Raw genomic sequence first — 22,127 nt, forward strand, 5'->3', positions numbered from 1 at the left:
CTCGTGTCTGAACAGATGGAGGACCTGAACCATTTCTCACATGCTGGGGATGAAGATGACATCTTTGGCTCTGTGCTGCAAAGCTGCAAGTTTGGTGATCTGGTGAAACTGCTGATCGCTCACTTTTCCATGTGGAAGGACATTGAGTAGGCCTTTACGGTAGTCCGGCAGGATCTGCATGTACATGTGCACTTATAAATACATACAGACAAGTGCACAACAGACAGAGTGTGTGTGTGTGTGTGTAATGGTGCCTGTCCTACCTGGTTGTAATGCATCGCGACACATAACTCATTTTCAAACTTGAGCGGCTGAGTCCAGACGACCCGTCTGAACCAAAAGCTGTGGTTGGTGTCGACTAATTCAGCCTCTGTGGCAACATCCAGGATGTACTCGTGTTTGTTCAGAGGACGCACATTCTGACCTGGGCGCGCACACACGCACAAATGCACACGGAAGAGTTAAGCTGTACAAAAATGAACATACTCAGATCAAGAATTCATATTTGTCAGGTCAGTGTTTGAGCGATATGAGCCAGAGAGTGATAAAAATATAAATTAATGACACACAAACCCTCAATGCTCTACAATAACAAAAACAATATTTGTCTAATTGCATGTTGCATGACCTGCTGTGTTTCTGAAAGGCGTAGACACAAGAACAGTTGTCAGCTGTTGTCATGCAGGGATATTTTATGCCAATGGAGAAAAAAACACAACAACAGAATGTAAAGTGAGCACCAGCACTGGAGCTTTCAACACTGAAAGCTTGATAAAGCCGTAGGAGCAGAAGTGTCATGCAGAGGATTATCACAAAGTACCAATTAAAAGCTGGCGCAACAAATCTGAGGAAGCACAAGAAGGTTCCTCAATTTATTCACTTACTCTGAATAAATATTTGGAAATGTGTTCATCATGTTTTATAGACATCATTATCGGATGTACTGCTACACATTAGTATTAGTATTAGATTGTTATTGGTAGAGACCCAGTATTGTGGTATTTGTCTCAGATATCTCTGATTATTTTGTCAGCACTATCAGGACTTATGAACCTCGGCGACTTTGGCCCAGGGCCAAAAACCAGAGATGAGATCTGCTGCAATGACAAGCAGGTTTACTTTGTGCACTAAGACATCATTTACTGTATCATATGTGTGAGACAAAGATGGAAAGGTAGATGTCTGTCCGTCAGCTCACCTCTGTTGGTGACTAAAAATATGGCATACTCTTCTGTGGCCTCCAGCCTGTGTAAGCCCATCTCATAGCACAGCTCCTCAATCACCTCCAAGGCAACCTGAAAAACAGATCGAAAGCGTCAGAAAACAGGCGTGTGACGAGCCAGCTTCACTGATGAAAAGCAGCTGAACACCTACAGTGCACGTTTTGATTTTCACATGACGTTCGAGACCTCCGGGAAAGAGAAACAGCTGACGTTTTGAACTTCGTCCGGCCTGATGAGGAACATACACACATATAACATCAGATACACACTGTACATACACTGTGGAGCCTCCAGCATCTTAACACAACAACGTTACATACACAGCTTGACTTGGAGATAAAAGGTATTACATTACATTACATTGTCACCGATTAAACTGCACAATATATCAAGAATTTCTCGGGTTAGAATGATTTATATTTTGGTTTTCTTGCTGTCGACAAATTCTAAACAAAATCAACAATGCTTGCATCTGCTCTGTGTTTCTCGGTCTCCTGGATATTGTTTTTTTCCTGTTTCCTAAAACAGGTGGGCACCAAAGATGCACAATGCGTGCGTGCAGAGTTTCCAACTTGCAGTGGCTGTGCCCATCACAGGAAACGTGTCACCCAGTGCATATTCCCTGCAACAACGTGACTCATTATCCTCATTTCTAAATGGTTTTGTGACAACAATGGAGCTCCATGGTACAGTGGAAAAAATTACATCAGGCTTTGGATGCACAGACAATACGTGTTAGTAGAATTAATTTACGATTGCTCCGGCATTTTTATGGAATTTGTTGGCAATCAGAAAAGAAATGGAACATAATCAGCCTTATTCTTGAAAAGGAGCTCTACAGCATTTAATGTTATTAAAACATCATTTAGTATACATAGTAGACACTAAGCTGAATGTGGCGCCCCTGCATAATGATTTATATTTGATACTTGGGTTCACTTCACTGTGATTCTTCTTTTTTTTTACTTCACACTGTGGATATTATTAGTTTGAATTCCTTCACTACTGACCATCATGGCCTTCAGCTCCATGCTGTTGGGTGGAACAAGGCGGCCACCATACTGAAACGTCTTCTTCAGGTTCTGCTCACACGCTTTAGCGATACCTGACATTTGGAGTAAATATCACATGCCATGATGGTGCCTTATTAACGTGTAACGTATTACACTTGGTATTAGTGAGTTTTACCCTGATACTGTGCCCCAGCGCTGCGAGAGGCCTGCTGAAGGTATTTGAGTAGAAAGGGCTTGAGGACTTCAGAGCAGCGATGATATGCAGTGAGGATGTACATCAGCCTCCAGCCTCGTTGGCAGCTATCACTGTACAAAGCAAGTGAGAAAACAGACGTGCTCTCAGTGTCGGTGCAGAGAGAGGAGCATACAGTAGGGTGTGTTGCGTGATCATAGTGAGTCTGTTTGCTACAAACAGACTTACGGTTTGGAGCTGGTATTTGCTGTAAGCTGTTTGAGGAGTTGGCAGTAAGCTTCATCCCTCATCAAGGTGAACTCTCCTATGAGCTGAGGAGAGGGCAAAGACACACACACCCACACACGCACACACGCACACACATACAGTATTAGCAAACTGTCAATGAGAAACAAGCCGGTAAATTAACTGTGTGTGTACTTACCTTGAGGAAAGTGCTGACCACTTCCTGTTCTGTCAGTCCACGCAATGGCGAATCACCCATGAAACGTATCACAGCTACACAAAATGCACACACAGCAGTCAACATGACTGGAGTCTTTTTGGAAATAGCTGGTTTTGTTGATGTATCTAGTTCCTGATACTCATCATCTGATTTTAAAGGAGGATAATAATAATAATACATTTTATTTGTTAGGGCGCCTTACACCAAGAATAAAATACAACAAAACAAAAATGCAAAAAAATACACAAAACAACAGACATCATATAAAACACAGCATACAAAAAACATCATACTCCGAGCCCTGATGTAATAAGAGTACTGTAACACAACGAAGGGAGAAGATGAGGACTTACACAGGAAGAGATCAGTTGCTACTCTGTTCATGGCTGGATCAGTGAACTCTATCAGAGAGTCGCTCAGAGGAGTCTGAGGAAGAGAAAATTACAACATCAATAACTCAACAGACCCGCAGGAGATTGTGACAGCATGTTAAGATACTTAAAATCAGAAGAAAATGAAAGGCACCTTAGAGAACCTGATCATTTCAGTGGGCTCCTTGGAGTCCCTGTTCTTGTTTTTACTCTTCAGAGAATCTCTGATGACAAAAAGAACAAAGATAAACTTTTAAATTACAACAGTGTTGGAAAAAGAACTCAAATTATGAAGTTAATTAAATGTATTTATGCCTCACTGTAATAATAATATAATGCAGATAAGTAAGCCATCCTGTATTCACATTTTATCTCAATAAAGCAACAGAGGTATTATCACAAACTGCACTATTCCAATTAGACTGCAGCTGGTTAGGATTAGATGATTTTAACCATTTAATATATAGTTTAATCTGTACTGTTAAGGTACATTTTAATTTATAAGATATGTAAAATCTTAATCTGAAATAAAGAGTAAAACATTTAAACTGTGAGCAAATTTCTAAAATTTGTGCCTCAGCATAGCTCATAAATGTTTGTCATTACTCTGTTGTATTGTGTTTTCATTGCCTCACCCCTTCCCACTGGGCCCCTGCCTGAAGTATTTCTTGGCAAACTCCAACATGTCATATCTACTGTCCTGCAGGATGCTCTCGTCCAAATCTCCGTCAGCGAAGCCATCAAGAGAGACTTTCTGAGAGGCGAATGTTGACAGCAGAAAACAACCTGACACTCCGATGGACTGGCAGACCGTAGTGTGTGTGTTAATGTGTGTGTGTGTGTGTGTGTACCTCAATGGTTTGATCTATCTCATGTGCAGCCATAGTGGAAGCCACGGCAACAGCAATGGCTGATGAGACAGCAAACTGCCCCGCTCCTCCTCGAGGTTCTGTCTTACGCTCCAGTGGCAGCGACAGGAAGTCAGGAGGAGCAACGGGATGGACGCACTCAGCCGGAAATGCACCGGCCCGGCCGAACACGGCGCCAAACTTCCAGCCTGACACACACATTGACACAGAAGGCAGAAGGGAATACAGCCTGCAGTTATTCCAACACACCAGGTTGTGTTGCGACCTTCAGGGCAGGAACAGGAAATCTGTGACTGGGCGGTCGGTGGTTTGATGTCCGGGCTGGCAGGGCTAAAGCTGGGTGAAAAAAAGCCAGAAGGCAGCACCTATCCAACCCTCATCAACACCACTGTGGTGCCCTCGAGCAAGGCCTTGAACCTCAACTGATTGCAAGTGGAGCAGCTCAGTGGCCAGCAGGTCAGACTGTGGCTATCCCAGGCAGTCTCCAGGTGAAGGTGTGTGTGTGTGATTTTGCACGAGCGGGTCTTTCCTGTCAAAGGAAGGCCTCGTCTCAGTGAAAGCACCCTGAATTACTGAAGGTTTAAAAACGGCAGCTTTAGATCCAGATGACTCTCAGCTCTGTTTCTCAGATCGAGCCTGTTTTTCATTTAAAGCCAGATCATTATCGTAACACTTTTCTCTCTCATTAATGAGACCCAAGTTGCCTTCACAGCTTTGGTGATAATCTGCTGCATAATACAGCATGTGGTTTAATCACAGGTGTTATACCCTTGGCTATTTCTGTCATTCATGGACACGTCATATTGACTCACCTAATTTCCCTCAAGGGCAACCCTAATTAGCTTTAACATCTAGATGCCAAATCCTTCCCCTCCTTCTGTCATAACTATTATTTTTGCTAAAATCACCAAAAGAGCCTTAATCCGCTCTGATTCCACTTATTTCTAGCTTTCTGCAAACAGCTACTGATTGTCTGCTTTGATTTACCTGTCAAACATAGTTAGTGATAAGCTTGTGAGAAATTACAAATAAATAATAATCATTTTTGTTGTTTGTGTCAGATGTGTGTTGGTTTGCCAACTTGTTTGCAAAACAAACTGTTCATATCTTGGTGCGCTGTATCAATTGCCTAAAGTCTTTTAATAATGAGAGCTGTCTGGGCCAAGATGGGGAGTGACATTTTAAAATTTGATTTGCTGTAGTCATTTCAACGTCTGGACAGTACGTAATTGTTTCATAGTCATGCAGGAGGAATTTTTTGATCCATTAAAAATGATAACAGAGTTCATCAGCTTGTATAATACAGGGTGGTTCAAAATTCAGGCACTCTGAGTGTAGTGTGCTCTATGAGGTTCAAATTGTAACACAAAATAAATCTGTGACTGTAGAGCTGTGCGATGTGAATTCTCCTTATACTTTTTCACCTTTTATGTCCTGAAGAAGCAACATGAATCAATATTTTCCAAATGCATTGCCATCTTCCATCTGGAAAATAATATTCTGATACAACACTGTATTTAAAGACTGCTGCAGGCAATGTCATCATCACTGCACCTATTTGTCCTTGACGAAAAATACTGTCATATCTCCAGGCTATACAGACACAGTCCTGGTTAGTAAATCTCTGTCATCTTGTTTATTTTATTGTGTTTGCTGTGATAATGAACATCTGCTTACCGCATCTAAAAAAGCATGATGACGACTGCACTGATTTTAAATCAGCTAAAAATAAATGAACGTTGTGAACACTCACCAAAGTCTTGAGTTTCTCTCTTCAACTCCTCCAAAAATACCACCTTTTTCCTGACCACACAACCGTAGCTGTAACCTGGACAGGAGACAAAGTACAAAATATACACAGACACACAAACTTAGATTGAAGATTCACTCATAAGATTTCTAATACTAAATACACAGTACAGGCCAAAAGTTTGGACACACCTTCTCATTCAAATGAATTGGAAAGCGTGTCCAAACTTTTGGCCTGTACTGTTTAGTGTCTCACCTTTCTCCAGCCCGTCCATAACCTGCAGCCTAATGATGTCACCTTTATGGAAATTGAGCATTGATCGGTTGTCCGTCACAAAGTTACGCTCAGCAATCACGTAGTCTGAGTCCTATGAGGAGGAAAGAAGCAGAAAAATGCCCATGAATAGTGTCACAGTTCCCTGAGGTTTTATCTGCAGTGTTCTGCATGTTCCCCTTGTCTCCAAAGCCTGCTGATCTCCTGCATTATCATAAAAATACTCTCTGACATGCTCTAGAAAAAGAATGACAGAGGTTTCAGCTGGTTTTCCTCAAATTAGACAGAAAGTGATGTGTGCAGCGACAGACCACTTTACTGCTGTCAACCAAATGGATTTGTATTTCCTTTACAATAAGATTCCACTTTTAAACAAAACACACTAACAGATAAAAGGCTAGAAGTAAAGCAAACTTTTATATTTTACATCATGAAAAAAAAGAAAAGAAAAAACAAACAATATTTCTTGGTCAACATTTTGATATTAGCTTTAATATGGATTTTGATGTTAGCTTTAATATTGTAGCCCATTTGATTTCATCATTAAAGCATTTGCTTGTGCTGCACCTGTTTGATCTCACTGATGAAGGTATCCACGAGGTGTTTGACTTGTTGTGCCTTGGCTGAGAAAAGGATCAGCTTCTCATTGGTCAGGTTGAACTCCAGCATGTTCTCAGATGGGATGGTGACAAACAAGATGTCGGCATAGCTGAAAAAGCACAGTGTGAGGGACACACAAACACATACGCCACCACACAAACATAAACATATGTTACACAGATGCTCGTCTCAGAAGGTTAGTTTAGGTAATACCAAAGTCATTTATAACAATCAGAATGGCTGTTAAAAATTTACAACAAGCCACTATAAAAATACGTATAAATTTCTAAGTGTGTCTGACATGTAAAAAGAAATTATAGTTAAACTGAAGGGAGAATGAATCATTTTTTAATTTAACAGCTAATTACTGCTCATCATTATTGCATGGTATGATGCTCGCCACCTGTTAAATTTATTTCATTTGAATTACACAGTTTCCTAATGAGGAGTTTGAAAACTGTGTTAATGTGTGTAAGAATGATGGTGAGAGCTGTAACTTGTGAGATAAGTGTCCCTCAATCAAGAGAGATGCAGCCCCACAAATTTAAATGATAAATGTTAACGTGTGGCCATTAAAACAGTACGAATAAGATATAAGCTTATATATGTTTTTATGACTAATTCGCCATTTAAAAAATGTCATTCCATCCTTGGACAGCCATATGAGACTTTTGGTACTTTCCTATGTGTTGCCAGGTTTTGGAATTTGATATTTATCTATCTAAGTAATGTATAAATGTACACACAAATCAGTGAAAATCATCCCTGCCCGATTTCATACTAGTTTGTTTTCTTTTCTAACTCATCTGCTTTAATCACCGTCCGGGATTAATTAAGTCATCAATCCATTTAAATGAAATGAAATGAAATGAAACTTCCTGTCATTGATTTGTCACAAACCAATGAAATACACTCTACATATGATAATCCAAACAATATAAAAGAAATGTAAATACACACTTGCAGACAAAGGCAGAACAAAGCAGCACATACGTGTACGGGCGAAGGACTCTGAAGTAGTCTGGAGCTGCAGCGCTGCTTTTCACCGTCTTCAACAGCTTAATCCCACTGTGTGACACGGAGAGCACCTGCACACCTGTTCCTACGCTGCCCTGCACACACACACACACAGGTAAACCTAGACTGGAAATAAATGTAACACATTTAATAATTACTTCTCTCTAAAGGCTTCTCTCCCTCACCGAGGCAGGGAAGAGCCGGGAGAAGTAGATTTCCCAGGTTTCCCTGGCGGCGGTCACAACGGTTTTCTTCACATGCTCCTCCACTGGATCCACATTCTGTTCAACCCCATGTTTATCTGTCATTCACAAAACAGACACGCAAGTTCATCAATATCAAAGACTGTGTTTGTATTGCAGTGGAATAGAAGAGAAAAGAAAGGTGTCTCATGGAAGAACAGACAGACTACCGAAAAGAGCTTTCATTTTCTGCCTTTCATCACGGGTGATTCGAACACACGACTCTGACAGAGTGTCATTCACGATCTGTAAGAAAGAAACGGGAGGAGCAGAGGTAACGTTAGAAAGATCTTTATTTGATCTTTCCATGATTTATTTTGTTGTCACAAAATATAGTCTTGCATAAAAAAAATCTTTGAATAAGCATGAATACTAAAACAAATATATTTATTTTTTAAGGCTGTATATATCCATCTATACATCCAGTAGTTGGACTATCTTTGAAGTTACCTGTTTGAAAATGAGGTCCAGCACCACAGGATTATTGAAGCTGTCTTTGGGATAGAAAACCTGAAAAAAAAAAGGGGGGAGGGGGCGACACCTGTAATAGAAAACTATCTAAGCAGATGGTTGTGTTTTTGGACGATGTGTGTTGCTTTGTGTACACACCTCCTTCCTGAGGTACAGTCTCCAGCAGACGTTGGTGTAGGTGTAGTGCTCTTCATTGGTGCTCTGATGAAGCTGCGTCTGGATGGTCTCCGTTTCCACTGGGAGCTCTCGAGAAACTGCATCAATGTCGTTTCAATGTTACTCTACCCAAAAAGCTCATAAAAAAAAACAAAAAACTCTATTGACAGAGCATGTTTCACTGCTTTTCTCCACCGCTGCATCCCTCTGAGGAGAGGTGGTTGAAGAGGAGCTACAATAGGTACAGATGTTCTCAGAAAAAATGGGAAGCTAGTTTTAGTAGTTTGGGAACATGATGAGTGTCATCAGGAGCAGCAGCTGTCACGCATGCCTCATTATTATTTATGGTTGCTTTAATTTTTTTCTAACTTCACCCCAATCCCCCTTTTCTCACAACCTTTTGAGGCAGATGGATTCTGGTTCTGTTTCTTCCTGTTAAAGATCTTGACCTTACCCTTGAGATGAATTTAGATTAATTTGGCACTATAAACTTTACTGTGGGAAGAAGCTGTGGTGCCCAGGGGGAACCCACACAGGCACAGGAAGAACATGCAGACTCCACACTGAGCTTTCTCTCTGTGTGGCAGCAGTGCCAACCACTGCACGAACATTGTGCCCAGCCCTACTCCACTTTAAGTGGATGTGGATGAGTCAGCTTAGTTAGGGTGTGTGTGAGTACCTGGAGGAGGTATGGGGAGAGGACGATCTTGCATTTTTGTCTTTGGACTCTTGGTGGATTTGATTCCCACCTCTCTCACTGCAGATGCAGAAGGCGGGGGGGCAACAGGCCGTTTGGGCTGGACAGACACATCAGTTGTTGCTCAACTGTGACTAATACCACATTCAGAACTTGCATGCGTCCATACTGCTACTGACATTCATTCAGACTTTGACTATGTGTTTTAGTATATTCATATGGGTGTGTTACCTGTGGGGCAGGAGGGTTGTCCATCTGGGGCTTGAGGATCTGCAAAGCTTCATCACGAGGAGTTTGCTTCTTCTTAAATTTCCCCTCTGGTCTCCTAAACACATGCAGTCAGTATCAACAGTGCACAGGACAGTTTGCAGGATTTTCCAACTACAAATGTAGAACCTGTGCGCTTGTGTTGTTTGCGTGTAAATACAGCCATTCTGGTGCTGTGTGCTCACTGTGAGCAATACACAGTCAGTATCTGAAGGTGGTTTGATATCATTGTGTGGAAAGTTAAATCTGGGACTGAAGATAGCATCAACTGCTGTGCTGTATTTACAAGCTAAGATCCACAGTGACAACCACTCATCTGTGTTTGTGTGTGTCGGATCTCACCTCTTGCCAGGTGGCAGGGGCTCTGGTGGTGGAGGTGGTGAATTGTACCTCTTGATGATTTCTTTGAAATGAAACGTTTACTACATGAGCACCATCTTTTCTTTAATTTCCTTTCAAAATAAATGATCAGCCGCAACCATTGTTTGGTCACGTTGTGTGGGGCTTTTAGATGCACTTACCTTGGATGTCTTGGCTGGGCGTGATGTGATCTGAAGTCCGAGCAGAGTACTTCACCACCTCTCCAGCAGGAGGTGGAGGAGATGTCACCACTGGGGCTTGAACACAAAAGACAGACTGTAAGATGCTGTGCTTTCATGTGTCAGGATTTCTCAGGAGATAGGAGACTTTCTTTTTTTTCTCTCTCTTTTACCAAACTTCTTGGCTGGTTTGTCCTTGTTGACAGGGACGCCTGGAGCCTTCCTCTGAGGGACGCTGTCCTTACGTGACTGAATCTGAAAAAGTAGTAGGAGAGTATTTGTACTCAAGGTTTTTCAGATATTAAATTGTGTCTCTTTGGGCAAGGTTAACATTAGAGCAAGGAGAAGGTGAGAACACTCAGCACATTTTGTAAAAAGTTGAAATATGGAAAGGAAATGTGTGGAAGTGATAATGTGCAGTTCAGCACAATTTTGATGCTGTCGGCTTTTAATGTTAGTTAAAATGGCTCAACTAAAACATTTGGAACAAAATGCACATATTGAAAACATCATAATGTGTTATAAAATAAACATTTTAAACAATGAATTATGGACGAGAAGGTTGACCACATTATGTACCAGCTGGAATGTCCTCAGTCAAACATCCGTTTGATTGAATTACTTTCAAGTACATCTGCTTTTGGCAGAGAAATGAGTGTATTTCATATTTTATGTTGATGCATTTCATGTAGAATTTTCTTTTTGTTCCACCAGCTCCTGCTTATCTTAATCATACAGTTGTTATTTGTGTTTCCAAAAAACCTTTTATTCTTGGTAGGCAGAGCCTGAAGTTTACAACAACAACCATAATTTTTTTATGAACTCAGCAGGGCTGAATAATGATTCACCATGTCAGTTTGAGCTGCTAACTCACATGTCTCAGAGTTACTGACCTGTGCAGCAGGGCTAGCTGTTGGCTGGACTGGTTTAGTTTTGCTAGTTCTGTCCGAGCTTGGCTGAGGTCCGGGGTTGGTGTCGGTGCCCTGAGGCTGAGGCTGCGCTTTAGGCTGAGTCTGTGGCTGTGATGGAGTTTGTTCCAGTTGAGTGGTGCGGGGATAAGGGCTTGGTGGGACGTCTGCTGTCACAAAGGGAGTGGGAGTGAAGTTGGCGTAGGGACTGGGTGGTATGTTAGCATAAGGACTTAGAGGTATGACTGCATAGGGGCTGGCCGGGGCATAAGGGCTGGGAGGGTGGTGGGGAAGAGGACTCATGGGAGGGCTTGTGATCGGGGAAGTGGGCGGGCTTGACACTGGGCTGCTAACCATGGCCATGGCCTGCATGGTCATCTGCTGAGCCTGAGAGACAAGAAAATTACTTTTTAAATCCAAAACAAGAGCAGTGGAGCAGATAAAAAGAAGCAGGTTGACACAGAAAGGTTTACCATGATAATGGCCTGCTGGTTCACGATCGCCTGCTGCTGCTCGGCCAAAACAGCCTGCTGAGCATCTGGAGGAGAAAAACTGTTAATAAAACACAAGGACCGGGAATGATGTTTGATGAGGTTTCACACTTAATACGAACCAGGTGTTACAGGTGCAACTGCAGCAACAGGAGGCGACATCACACCTCCCACAGGTAGGACTCTAACAGCTGCAGACAAAAAGTACACAAACATAAGTAGATTAGTAGAAGTGTTTTTGTGTTACTGCAGTTGCTGTTCATTTCTTACAGCTCCCGAGTCCGTGTCTCTGCTTCTATCAAAAGTGACTATGTATTGACTATGACATGCACAACATCCAGGGATAAATAATGTCTCACTACACTGGAAACTACAAAGTGTCGTGACTGACCTCCAGGTGGAGGTGGGGGGCCAGTGGACTGCCCTTGCTGCTGCCACCCTCCTCCAACACCCCCAGCTCCCTTCATCCTTCCTGAAAGTCCTGCAGCCAATTCTACTTCCTGTGAGGAAAGATAGAATTCTTCATGCTGAAAAGCTGATGAATGCATATTCAAAGAAGAAGGCAGCTAAAGGAATTAACCAGAAATCTTCACCCTGGTGGACCAGGGGGATGGAATGTGAGCCCAGGGTACGATGAGTACAGAACCATTATGCAACCGTTCACATTTGTTTGTATGTATTAATTTTATTCATTAAGCTTGGATTTACCAGTTTCAGTGGACAATAATGAAACCCAAAGGCCTGTTTTGAAATGCCCAAATCCCTTCTGCAGCATCATCTATCAATTTGCTCTTTACTTTTAAATTTCTGCTGCAACTTTACTGCAGCAATGTTTTGAGCATAATGAACATGCAGATCATTGGCACAGAAGAGGATTATGCTGCAGCAGTGGTTTGAGAAGTGTCTCTGGGCGTTTGAAGATAGCTTTTTTTTTTTTTTTTTACATGTTTGATACTAAAAGGATTTTAGGTGCATTATTTATTAATTGACAGCATTTGTGCTTCACGGTTTGTTGGACAGAGATAAAAAATTTTAATAATAATTGTGTAATTAGGAGTTTTAACTGTCAGGTCTGGAGCCTGCAGCTTCTCCATCAGAAATCAACCACTGACCTATAAATCCTCTGGAGTGTGTGTTTGTAGGCCATGTCTCATTAAATAGTAAGCCCTTCATTTGCCAGAGTGTCAGTTCTTGGTAAGCAGATCCTTGCGTTGCCTGGATGGGAAATCACCGTGGCGATCTCGTCGCTGTGACAGTTACAGTAGCTGGGTAACGTAATAGGTTGCTGGGTGGCAGAGGTCTGTAGAACACACCTGATACATGCTAATTCCTGTCAGCCACATCCGATAGCACGGCTAACATTCACCACATCGCTGTCTCAGTTGAGGAATGATAGTGCCAACGTGGCCAACGTTCACAGCGAGTATCCAACTCCACCAAGAATCAGCTACTGCCACCACAATTGCACTTTTTACAACAGGGAGGCGTTGTGCTTAAGGTGGCAGTAATGTGTCCTAACATGGGCTGATGTAGTTGTTGCAGAGTTTTGCTTCGGCTCTGAAGGACAAATCCTTATGACTCCTCATATACTGATTTCCAGGCTGAAGGAGTCTGGAAAACTGACCTGGATCTGCAGAATCTACCGTATCTGGTAGTTCTTTCCCTCTCCTATGGTTGACTGTGTCAGTGTCAGCGTGTTATGTAACTCACTGCAGCTCCGTCAGACAGTACAGGGTCAAACAGGCTGTCGAGATAACGATCCATCCCTCTGTGAGGCTCCAAATCTGAGAGGAGAGGAGAGAACTTCATGATCTGCAGTGACCAACAATAACACATTAAGATTCGCGTTTGCTTTGAGTACCTTGTCCATCTGAATCAGTTCTGGCTGAAGACATCACATCATCATTTATATTAAACCCACCACCCAACAGGCTGCTGTAAAACAATAAGACAAAAAAAGAAACCAGTAAACTAAGCAGTTGGGAGAAGAAATATTTTTACAGCTTTTCACAATTGCTAAAACAGTAAACCCCATTCTCTGAACCAAACTCTCATTAATTTTTTTAATCAAACACTCCAAATCTTAGTCATGTCAAGGCTTAGTTTGGCAAACCAGAGAGTTTTTCCCCCTGTTGTGTGACGTGAAAGAAGTCCTCTGGAATTAACCTCAGTGACTTCATTTATTTATTTTTATGAAAGTGCAGAATGTACATATCACTTTGACTACGACAACTTTTTGCTGAATGCATTTCCAATAAATATTTTCTGTTAACTACATGTCAACTAATGTGTCCTAAATTATTTTATGGAGTGTTGAACAGATGCTCTGTGGTGAATAAATTTTTACTTGCTGTGTGTGTGAGCTCAACACAGGATAAATGGTTTTGAAGTGAGTTTGGGGTTTTGGATTTGTGTTTAAGAGTTTTGAGAAAATGAGTGGAGATTTCAAGAAATGTGTTTTAGCAATTGGGGAAAAAATATAATGACAGACATTTTGGCCACTGGAGGGCAGCGGAAACACAATATTTATTTATGATCAACCCCTAGGACTACAGTGTACACTCATCTGTTATGAACAGGTGTGGGATATGACCTGCAGCAGTTAAGATATGATCATTTATTAAGCTGAATTGTTCCCGGTGAGTGTTATTTTTGGTAAAGCGTTGGAGGAGAGGGCAGCACGGCGGCATAGTGGTTAGCGCTGTAGCCACACAATAAGAAGGTTACGAGTTTAGTTCCCACTCCTGGGATCTTTCTTCCAGGTACCATCCAAAGACATCATGTTATGGGTTAACTGGTGACTCTAAACTGTCTGTAGGTCCGAGTGTGAGTGTGAGTGGTTGTTGGTCTCTGTGTGTTGGCTCTGTGATGGACTGGCGGCCTGTCCAGGGTGACCCCACCCCTGTGAGCTGGTATTGGCTCCAGCATCCCCCATGACCCGGAAACGGATAAGCCGTGGAAGGTTTAATGAATGAATGTTGGAGGAGAAAACAAAAGCTTTGAGGCCACTGGTCACTTGTTAGGATTAATACATTTCAAGCTTCAGCAACTTAAGACTCCAATATTCAAGAAATATCAGTTCTGTCTTAAGGACTCATGATAGAAAACATCTCATGAACTGAGCACGTTTGAGGTGAGCAGTGTTAATGGAGTAACGCACAAGATGGTGTTAAACCTGTTTAACGGTGCACGGTTATTTTCATAGTATCTGTCAAAGCACAATGTTCAGATTTTAAAAGAAAAATACAGTGAAATGATCCACCTCTGAAAGACATTTGTGTGTTTGTGTGTGTGTCTCACATGCTGGCATTAGGGCGCACTCTAGTTGGTTCCTGTGCAGAGATGATGAAGTAGCTGCTGTGTTTGGGGAAGTCGGCAGGAAGCTCCAGGTCCGACATCAAGTCCAAAACATAGTCTGAGCCCTCCAGCTCCACCCACTGAGCCGGCTCCTTCAGCAGCACCGACCAACCTTGACGGCTCTCTACCACACCCCTAAAAATACACACATATACGGCATAAATTGGTGCAGACAAATGTCCACACCCACCGACAAGGGGTTTCACGTCATCCATGTATCTTCTTGTTTTAGCATTAGGACTATACCTGTGTTGTAAGATATCTTTGGCCATCTCTTCTCCTGTTGTCCAGGAGTGTATAGGACACAGGAGGGACACACCTGAAAGAGAGATAACACATCAAAACACCTACTGACAAACAGCAACTACAAAACTCCCCTTTTAACCCTTATTAATGTGATTTCTCACATTGAAAAGCATCCTGAGCGAATACATTCAGATTTAACTATATCTCTAAAACGAAAGTGGCAGCACCTTTCCCCATTTATGAGGATTGTCATAGACAGCAACACCAACACACAGACACAGCTCTTCAACCAGAGCAAGTATCAGATGTTGCCTAATCCTCTTTGGACGCAGAAGACAGATTAGCTGCACGTAAGCAAGAAATAAGAGAGAGGCAGAAACTCTGCTGACGGAGCTAAAGAGGTGAAGCTGTGTCCACAAGAAGGATCAATATTAATGGGGCTCAAATCTCCGAATTAGTCAGTCCTGGTGGGCAGGGCTGTGATTTGGGTTAGGGTTAGGGTCACAACGGTCATCGCACTGAGATAAATTCAGCAGAAAGACTCGTGCAAAATAAATGAAGTTTACTCTCAAGTGCAGGAAGAGTTACACACAAGTATTTTGGGGTTATTCCTCTGTGAATTTATACCTTTTTTATTTAACCACAAAATCTCTTAAATTCTCTTACAGTAGCAGAAAATGTTCAAAAGAGAGGCGGCCGAGGGGTTTAAATCAGCGAAAGCTTTCATTATGACAGGCTGTGACGTCTTACCATCGAAACAGTGTATGTGCAGGACAGTGTGAGCTCTCTTTCGATTGGCGGTCCACTCCAGCAGACAGGGTGGATACGTCCGGACGTGCTCTGGTCCAACATTCAGCCTCTGCAGAGCCTGAAGCAGACGGTGCTGACACACACAGTCGTAGCTGTCTGGCCCGTAGTCAGAAACAAACCTGCAACAAAAACAACAGCCAACAGTGGTACACACACGACTGTTTGTACAGTAGCTACTGGAGACATACGTAAATGGACACAGGTCATTCAGCAGAAGAGGTCCGGCATTTTATATTAGCATTCTATATTCACTTCTTGATTAGTTTCATTTCTTACTTCAGCAGATACTTGGCTAGTCTTTGAGATGGCAAGAAGGCAGAGAGACAGGAGGAGAGGAGGAGCCAACCCCGTTCTGAATTCAGTATGTTAGGATTCCTCCACACCTGATACAGAAGAGAGGATGAAGGTGAATGAAAAAAAAAAAAAAAAACTAAACTAAAAAACAAACAAACTTGTGATTAAGTTTAGGGAAATAAATTGTCTTGGATTCCACTGGTTGAAGGGACAGAAAAAGAGTCTCACCTGATTGGCTACCTGTGCCAGGATCTCATCTCGGAGGCTGGGGTTGGACAGTCCTCTTTGGATGATGTAGTTTCCAAAGAGATTCTCCTGAGCCCCATTCAGGTTCGGATCACCCATGAACCTGAGTATCTGTCAAAATGACCTGGTTTACAACACATACTGAAGTCCGACAGCTCTCCCACAGGCTCTTTAGTCTGAGATAAAAGGTCTGAACAATACAGTGATCTATGTCACTCTGAGAAAGATGTGATGTTTGAACATAAACACCGTGCACTTTAACACCTTTGATATCAAGAGAAGCTTCTGTTTGAATATTTCATACGAGGGCCTATCAACTCCACAAAATGGACTTTTAATACACACATACAATATGAATATAACGTGTACCAGAGTGAAAACATTCAGGGCTCCTTGTTTCAGCTCATGGTCCAGTCTGATTAGAGAACTCTCCAGTGGGGCTGTCAGCATCCCGAACAATGGCTCCTACAACACACACACACACACACACATCCACACAGACAATCATTATAAAATATTATATTTAAATCAGGCGTTGGTGTGTTTTTACAGGTAGATACTGCACTTCCTTTGTGTGCGTCTGTGTTTACCCGAAATATGGCCCGGATGTAGTGCGTCATGAGGTAGTTGTTGATATCTAGGGGCAGGGTCAGCTGAGGGTCAACCTGAACCTTTGGGGCCTGAACCACAGCCAAGCAGTCAGAGTGGAGCTCTTCGCCTCCTGTAGTCACACATACAAAAACACATGCAGAGCAGGAAATGTGTCATCACAGTAATACGACAGTAAATACTGTAACCTGCCTACAAACAAGGTGGAACACATCTGTTGATTGAAGTTTATTTATAGTGCTGACTGTGGGTGTGTGTGTGTCTGTGTACCTGCAGCTGCCTGCAGCAGGGCTGCCAGCTCAGCAGGGATAGGCAGTGTTGTCACATTTACCACTTCTCTATTGATGCGATCCTACACACACACACACACACACACAAACACATCTCCATCATTTGTCAGAATGTGTCACTTCGGCCTTTCAGGCTCTTTCGGGTTCTTTCATTTCTTCCCTTACTCACCTCCTCTGCCCTCCTTGCAGGCTCCACCACTGTCTGACAGAAAAACAACAGTATTACACTTCACTCATTTGTTCATTTTAAATATCCTTTTTTTCCCCAGGACAAATCGTGGAAACATGTCACAGACACCAGCACTCAGTACATACCCTCATGTAGCGTTGGCGGTTGAGGATGAGCAGCACAACAGAGCGGAACCTGATGAGATACTTCCTCCTCAGAGCAAACTTTTTCCTGTTCAGGAAAGATGTTAACAATGCAAGATGCATTATTCATACAGATCAGACGGCTGGAAGGCAAATAGTAGGAGAACAAACTGGAAACAAGTGTGAGGGGCACATTGCTAAAACCTTATAACTATCCTCCATGAAAGTCACTTATTGTCAGTGAAAGAGTGTCAATCACTGTCATTCAATTGGACGGCAGAAGAGTTGCAGCACGATTTGTGATAATGACCATCATAGCGAGTTACACTTTCAGCATATATTTTTGATGACATGTCCTTTCCCAGAATCTTCAAACTGTGAGTAGTGATCTATTAAATATCATCAAAATGCAAAATGCTTAACCGTCATTTTAGAGCCATTATACTGCCCTCATTAAATCAGTAAGTGATTTTTTTTATAGATCTTAATAAAATGCAAATCTGATTCTGGCACCGAAAGGAAAATCCGTCACTTATGATGCGTGAGCATGACCTCAAGGACAAACATTATTAGGCTGCCTGGGCAAAGATTTGACCCATTTCAGTCAGTGAAACCAAACATTAAAACATTAAAAGCATAACAACTACGAACTGAAACCTTGAGCAGGACAATTTATTGTGCTTTACCTGGAGGCAAAAAAAAAAAAAAAGCAAGAAAACACATCTCTGTTTTTATATTTAAATTTTTTCTTGCATCCACATTAAAGACTGGCTCTATCAGCTGGGTGTATTGCTATATGATCAAATAAAACCTTTTATGTTGGCTTTTACTCACAGAAGTTGCAAGCCATAAATGTATACTGGCATTCAACCCTCTCGGGTGAACGTTACCTGGCCACGAAGCCTTTGCAGCGAGCTTCAAACAGGATCACGCGACGCCTGAACTTCACAAAGTTCTTTCGGACAAAGAACATGCGAGTATATCTCTGCAGTGTCATGGCAGCGATGTGCAGCACGCGGTCACGCTTCCCCTCCAACAGCTGATATAACTCCTCCTTCAGGAAAATCTAACACACACACACACATACATTTATCTTTTATGGGACCAATCACTGCCAGAACGCATTCCATAGCCCTTAAATCAAAACTTAACCCTCAAACAGTCATTTAAACTTGTGGGGTCTAGTGGTTTAGCTCTCATGAAACTAAACAGACCCCACAAGCATAGTGTACTGCCAATTTCCCACCCAAGGAATATCATAAAACAAAACCCCCACACACATTAATCTCTACTCAGTACCATTTATTTCTAATAAATAATTTAATTTCACCTCTAGCATTTTGTGCATGTGTTTTGCACACATTAATGACCGTGTGTGTGTGAATCTGTAAACTGAGGGCTCTCACCTTACTGACTCCCAGCTGATATGAGCCAGTCTTTACTGGGCCCAGTTTGTGGAGCATGACGACACAGTTCTCCCCATCTGCAGGCGGAGTATTCTTCAGGCAGAGCAGCGATTTATACCTACACAAACAATAACACACACACACACACACATTGACTCAGTTTGAATTATTATGTAAATCAGACCAAAGACCGATGAAATCAAAGGTTTCATGTGGTGTAAGGTTAATTGAGACCCATGGTGTTCTGGTATTTGGTAGTTTGCTGCTTGTGTTTAGTTTTCTCACCAAGAATGTAATGGAGTGTGATTTTCAGACTCTGTTATTAATTGCTGTCATAAGTCAGACAACTTTGACAGCCAGTGGTCAGAGGTACAGTGAGATCAATTGTTCAACAGTTTCAGCTGTTCTCTTCAGCCGCAGGAGATAGCAAGGGCCAGATGGCGACTTCAGCGTGTCAACTGTTCTCTGGCCAGAGAAAAAGCCAATAATTCAAGCCACTTGGCCAAGCGGAGTGCAGTAAGTGGTAATGGGGAAAGAAGGCCAAATGGGTCAAGATAATGGACGTTTAATCTTACACATTTTGATTGGTGTTCAGATTTCTCTTCCATTATACTTAATATGTACATTATTAAATCTACCAACCGTGATAGGAAGCTGTGAAACGGCAATCTGATTGGATAACCTTCCCTCCTGATATGGATGGTCTCCATGATACCAGAGTAATGCAGTTGAGTGCTGACTAGCTCGTTGTCAAACACTCCCGGCTCCTACGCACACACAAAAACACATGCACACAGATAATTCCCATGAGGTGAATGTTTCCTGTATATCAATATGCAAATCGCCACAGCAAACCACACCATCTGATGTGCAAATGTACCTTATGATGGTTTGGCTTGATGCATCGCACAAAGTAAGGGTTACACCTGTCACAGATAGATGAGAGCGAACGCATGTATAAATGAATAAAAGGACTGTTTGATCAAAGCTGAGTATATTTGTGCTGTGCAACAGCGTTAGCTTTCAGACAGAGTAAAACTACTTTTGTGAGTCGATATCAGGAACACATGCCGTGGTTTTAAAATTTAAAATACACATAAACTGTTGGAGACCAAAAGATGTCGAGATTCTTATGTGATTCAGCTCAAAATTAGCAAGGGAAATACATCACCCAAGACAAATGGCTCCTGCAGACAGTGCCACAGGAGGCTCATGATGTTGTCTAAGATGATCCCTAATCACTTCAATCTAATGGAATACCAAGGCAAAACAAATTGACCCAATTTTATTGTCTGTTTGAGAAACAAGCCTATAATATGTTAAATATCACTGATTAGGCCTGTGAAAGAAATCTGTCAGTTATTAATTGGTGATTATCATCTTTACACACAGACACACTGCAGCTTCTCACAGTAAATATGATTTCCAAGCCCAAAGTTACATTGTGTTATTCTTTAGATTTGGCTGAAATGAGTTGGAGAGAGGTGATTTAAATACTCCTATATGCAGAGCAGGGAGTTCCTTCAAACACAGCTTTACTGCTCTACTGATGTTAGAGCTGTGCGTCAGAGAAGCCGTCCTAAGGATGACGTGAATGATATTTTATGCAAACCTTTCCATCTTCTCCAGCAGCTCCTGCAGGCTGCTCTGAAACTTCGCGCTGACTGTGTTGGCCTGATAGCGACGTACTGTGCTGCTGTGGCGAATGTTAGAGCGTTGCTGAGACACAGACTCTGAGTGCTTCATGAAGAGACTGGATACCATCTGCACACATAAAGTATTCAGCTAACTCAAACCTGTAATGTTCCTGTACACTTAGCGGCAGAAAAAGACCACAAGTCAACACACACGTGGAGCGGGTGTAGCACAGATAGGACAGGTGATGAGTAACAATAAGAAAATGATGTACTGAGAATATTAAGACTGGGGAATCTTAATACAACAGGAAAGAGTAAAAAAAATGTCTGTTTGCTGGTCTCACTCTGTTCTTGCTCTGGATGAAGAGGTCTAAGACATCCTGACGGACCATATCAAAGTTCTTGTCCAAGAATTTGTTCACCTGCATCACAAGTGTAATCAAAAAAGTGTCAGAACATAAATGAAACCAGATACCAGTGATATTGACAGGGCAGTGAGTTTTAATGAAAAACAAAGACAGATATAAAATGTGATTGGACCAACGGAAATCAATCTGAAGTAAATGTAGAGACATCAGAGGTTTAGTTTTCAGGACCTGGATTCCATTCGCTGGTTGAGTTTTGCCTTTCTTTTTTATTATAATGTGCGCACATGAGCTAGGTAGGTATGGTAGGGTGAAGGTTGGGTGAGATATTTTATGAAAAGAAGGAAAAAAGAAAGGAAAGGAGCAAAGAAAAAGGAAAAGAAATGTAGAAACAGAACATCATTGAGTGTTTGACATAAGAAAAGCTACTGAAAGGTTAAGAGAAAGAAAGAAAGCAATGTACCTGATAATTGACCTTCCCAGCATAGTGTTTGAGGGTGAACTCTGGCAGCGGCATCTTTGGCCTGGCATACAGCGGGTTGTTTCCATGGTGATAGTGGCACTTCTGAAGGAAGGTGTGGTCTGTTGCCTGGCGATGATTGGAGGCAGTTAATGGCTGGTGAGTTGCAGAAACTATACCCTCGACAGCTCAAAAGCATGTTGTTCGTGTGCGTTCAGCAGGTTGCCTAAGTCAGTTTGTTGTGTAACACTATGTTCATATTTCACTTTGAGCATCGCAGGCGCTCCATAATGCATTTATCCCAATATGAGCCCAGCCAGTTTCTTATATTACGAGCTGCAGGGATAATGGAAGCAGCAGGTAGGCAATTAAGTGAACATGTGGGATAGTTGTGTATTGATTGGTGCAGGCTTTAAATTGCCTCAGTCTCCTAGTTTATGAGAAATTCAATATGTGTTATGTTTTTCTTTTGCCCAAGACAATTTCTTTTTAGGACTGAGATCTGAATTACTTGCATCAGAAATTAGTGATGGTTATTGCTTTTTTCATAATAAATAATGAGAGATCTTA

General features: G+C 42.0%; 1 protein-coding gene across 1 annotated transcript in view; it reads right to left on the minus strand.

Moving 5' to 3' along the window:
- The window catches only part of myo15ab (myosin XVAb), a 31,661-nt gene that overhangs the window by 1,788 nt on the left and 7,746 nt on the right, over positions 1–22,127 (minus strand). The window contains exons 17-64 of the mRNA XM_029505814.1: positions 21,561–21,686; positions 21,077–21,154; positions 20,708–20,859; positions 19,976–20,021; positions 19,738–19,862; positions 19,096–19,213; positions 18,580–18,755; positions 17,693–17,777; positions 17,547–17,579; positions 17,358–17,439; positions 17,069–17,199; positions 16,848–16,943; positions 16,461–16,589; positions 16,215–16,321; positions 15,879–16,057; positions 15,129–15,201; positions 14,826–15,017; positions 13,366–13,460; positions 13,236–13,315; positions 11,917–12,025; positions 11,693–11,716; positions 11,508–11,572; positions 11,020–11,421; positions 10,300–10,381; positions 10,109–10,204; positions 9,930–9,990; positions 9,552–9,645; positions 9,303–9,420; positions 8,606–8,721; positions 8,447–8,506; positions 8,167–8,242; positions 7,940–8,055; positions 7,731–7,849; positions 6,705–6,846; positions 6,120–6,231; positions 5,868–5,942; positions 4,097–4,302; positions 3,881–3,999; positions 3,400–3,469; positions 3,228–3,300; positions 2,854–2,927; positions 2,658–2,740; positions 2,412–2,542; positions 2,234–2,328; positions 1,375–1,452; positions 1,199–1,295; positions 264–424; positions 41–174 (exon numbers count right to left, since the gene is read on the minus strand). Coding sequence (XP_029361674.1) covers positions 41–174; positions 264–424; positions 1,199–1,295; positions 1,375–1,452; positions 2,234–2,328; positions 2,412–2,542; positions 2,658–2,740; positions 2,854–2,927; positions 3,228–3,300; positions 3,400–3,469; positions 3,881–3,999; positions 4,097–4,302; positions 5,868–5,942; positions 6,120–6,231; positions 6,705–6,846; positions 7,731–7,849; positions 7,940–8,055; positions 8,167–8,242; positions 8,447–8,506; positions 8,606–8,721; positions 9,303–9,420; positions 9,552–9,645; positions 9,930–9,990; positions 10,109–10,204; positions 10,300–10,381; positions 11,020–11,421; positions 11,508–11,572; positions 11,693–11,716; positions 11,917–12,025; positions 13,236–13,315; positions 13,366–13,460; positions 14,826–15,017; positions 15,129–15,201; positions 15,879–16,057; positions 16,215–16,321; positions 16,461–16,589; positions 16,848–16,943; positions 17,069–17,199; positions 17,358–17,439; positions 17,547–17,579; positions 17,693–17,777; positions 18,580–18,755; positions 19,096–19,213; positions 19,738–19,862; positions 19,976–20,021; positions 20,708–20,859; positions 21,077–21,154; positions 21,561–21,686 — 5,291 coding nt within the window. The remainder of the gene's footprint in view (positions 1–40; positions 175–263; positions 425–1,198; positions 1,296–1,374; positions 1,453–2,233; positions 2,329–2,411; positions 2,543–2,657; positions 2,741–2,853; positions 2,928–3,227; positions 3,301–3,399; positions 3,470–3,880; positions 4,000–4,096; positions 4,303–5,867; positions 5,943–6,119; positions 6,232–6,704; positions 6,847–7,730; positions 7,850–7,939; positions 8,056–8,166; positions 8,243–8,446; positions 8,507–8,605; positions 8,722–9,302; positions 9,421–9,551; positions 9,646–9,929; positions 9,991–10,108; positions 10,205–10,299; positions 10,382–11,019; positions 11,422–11,507; positions 11,573–11,692; positions 11,717–11,916; positions 12,026–13,235; positions 13,316–13,365; positions 13,461–14,825; positions 15,018–15,128; positions 15,202–15,878; positions 16,058–16,214; positions 16,322–16,460; positions 16,590–16,847; positions 16,944–17,068; positions 17,200–17,357; positions 17,440–17,546; positions 17,580–17,692; positions 17,778–18,579; positions 18,756–19,095; positions 19,214–19,737; positions 19,863–19,975; positions 20,022–20,707; positions 20,860–21,076; positions 21,155–21,560; positions 21,687–22,127) is intronic.

Source organism: Echeneis naucrates, chromosome 1 (genome assembly GCF_900963305.1).
Source record: "Echeneis naucrates chromosome 1, fEcheNa1.1, whole genome shotgun sequence".
Taxonomy (NCBI): Eukaryota; Metazoa; Chordata; class Actinopteri; order Carangiformes; family Echeneidae; genus Echeneis; species Echeneis naucrates.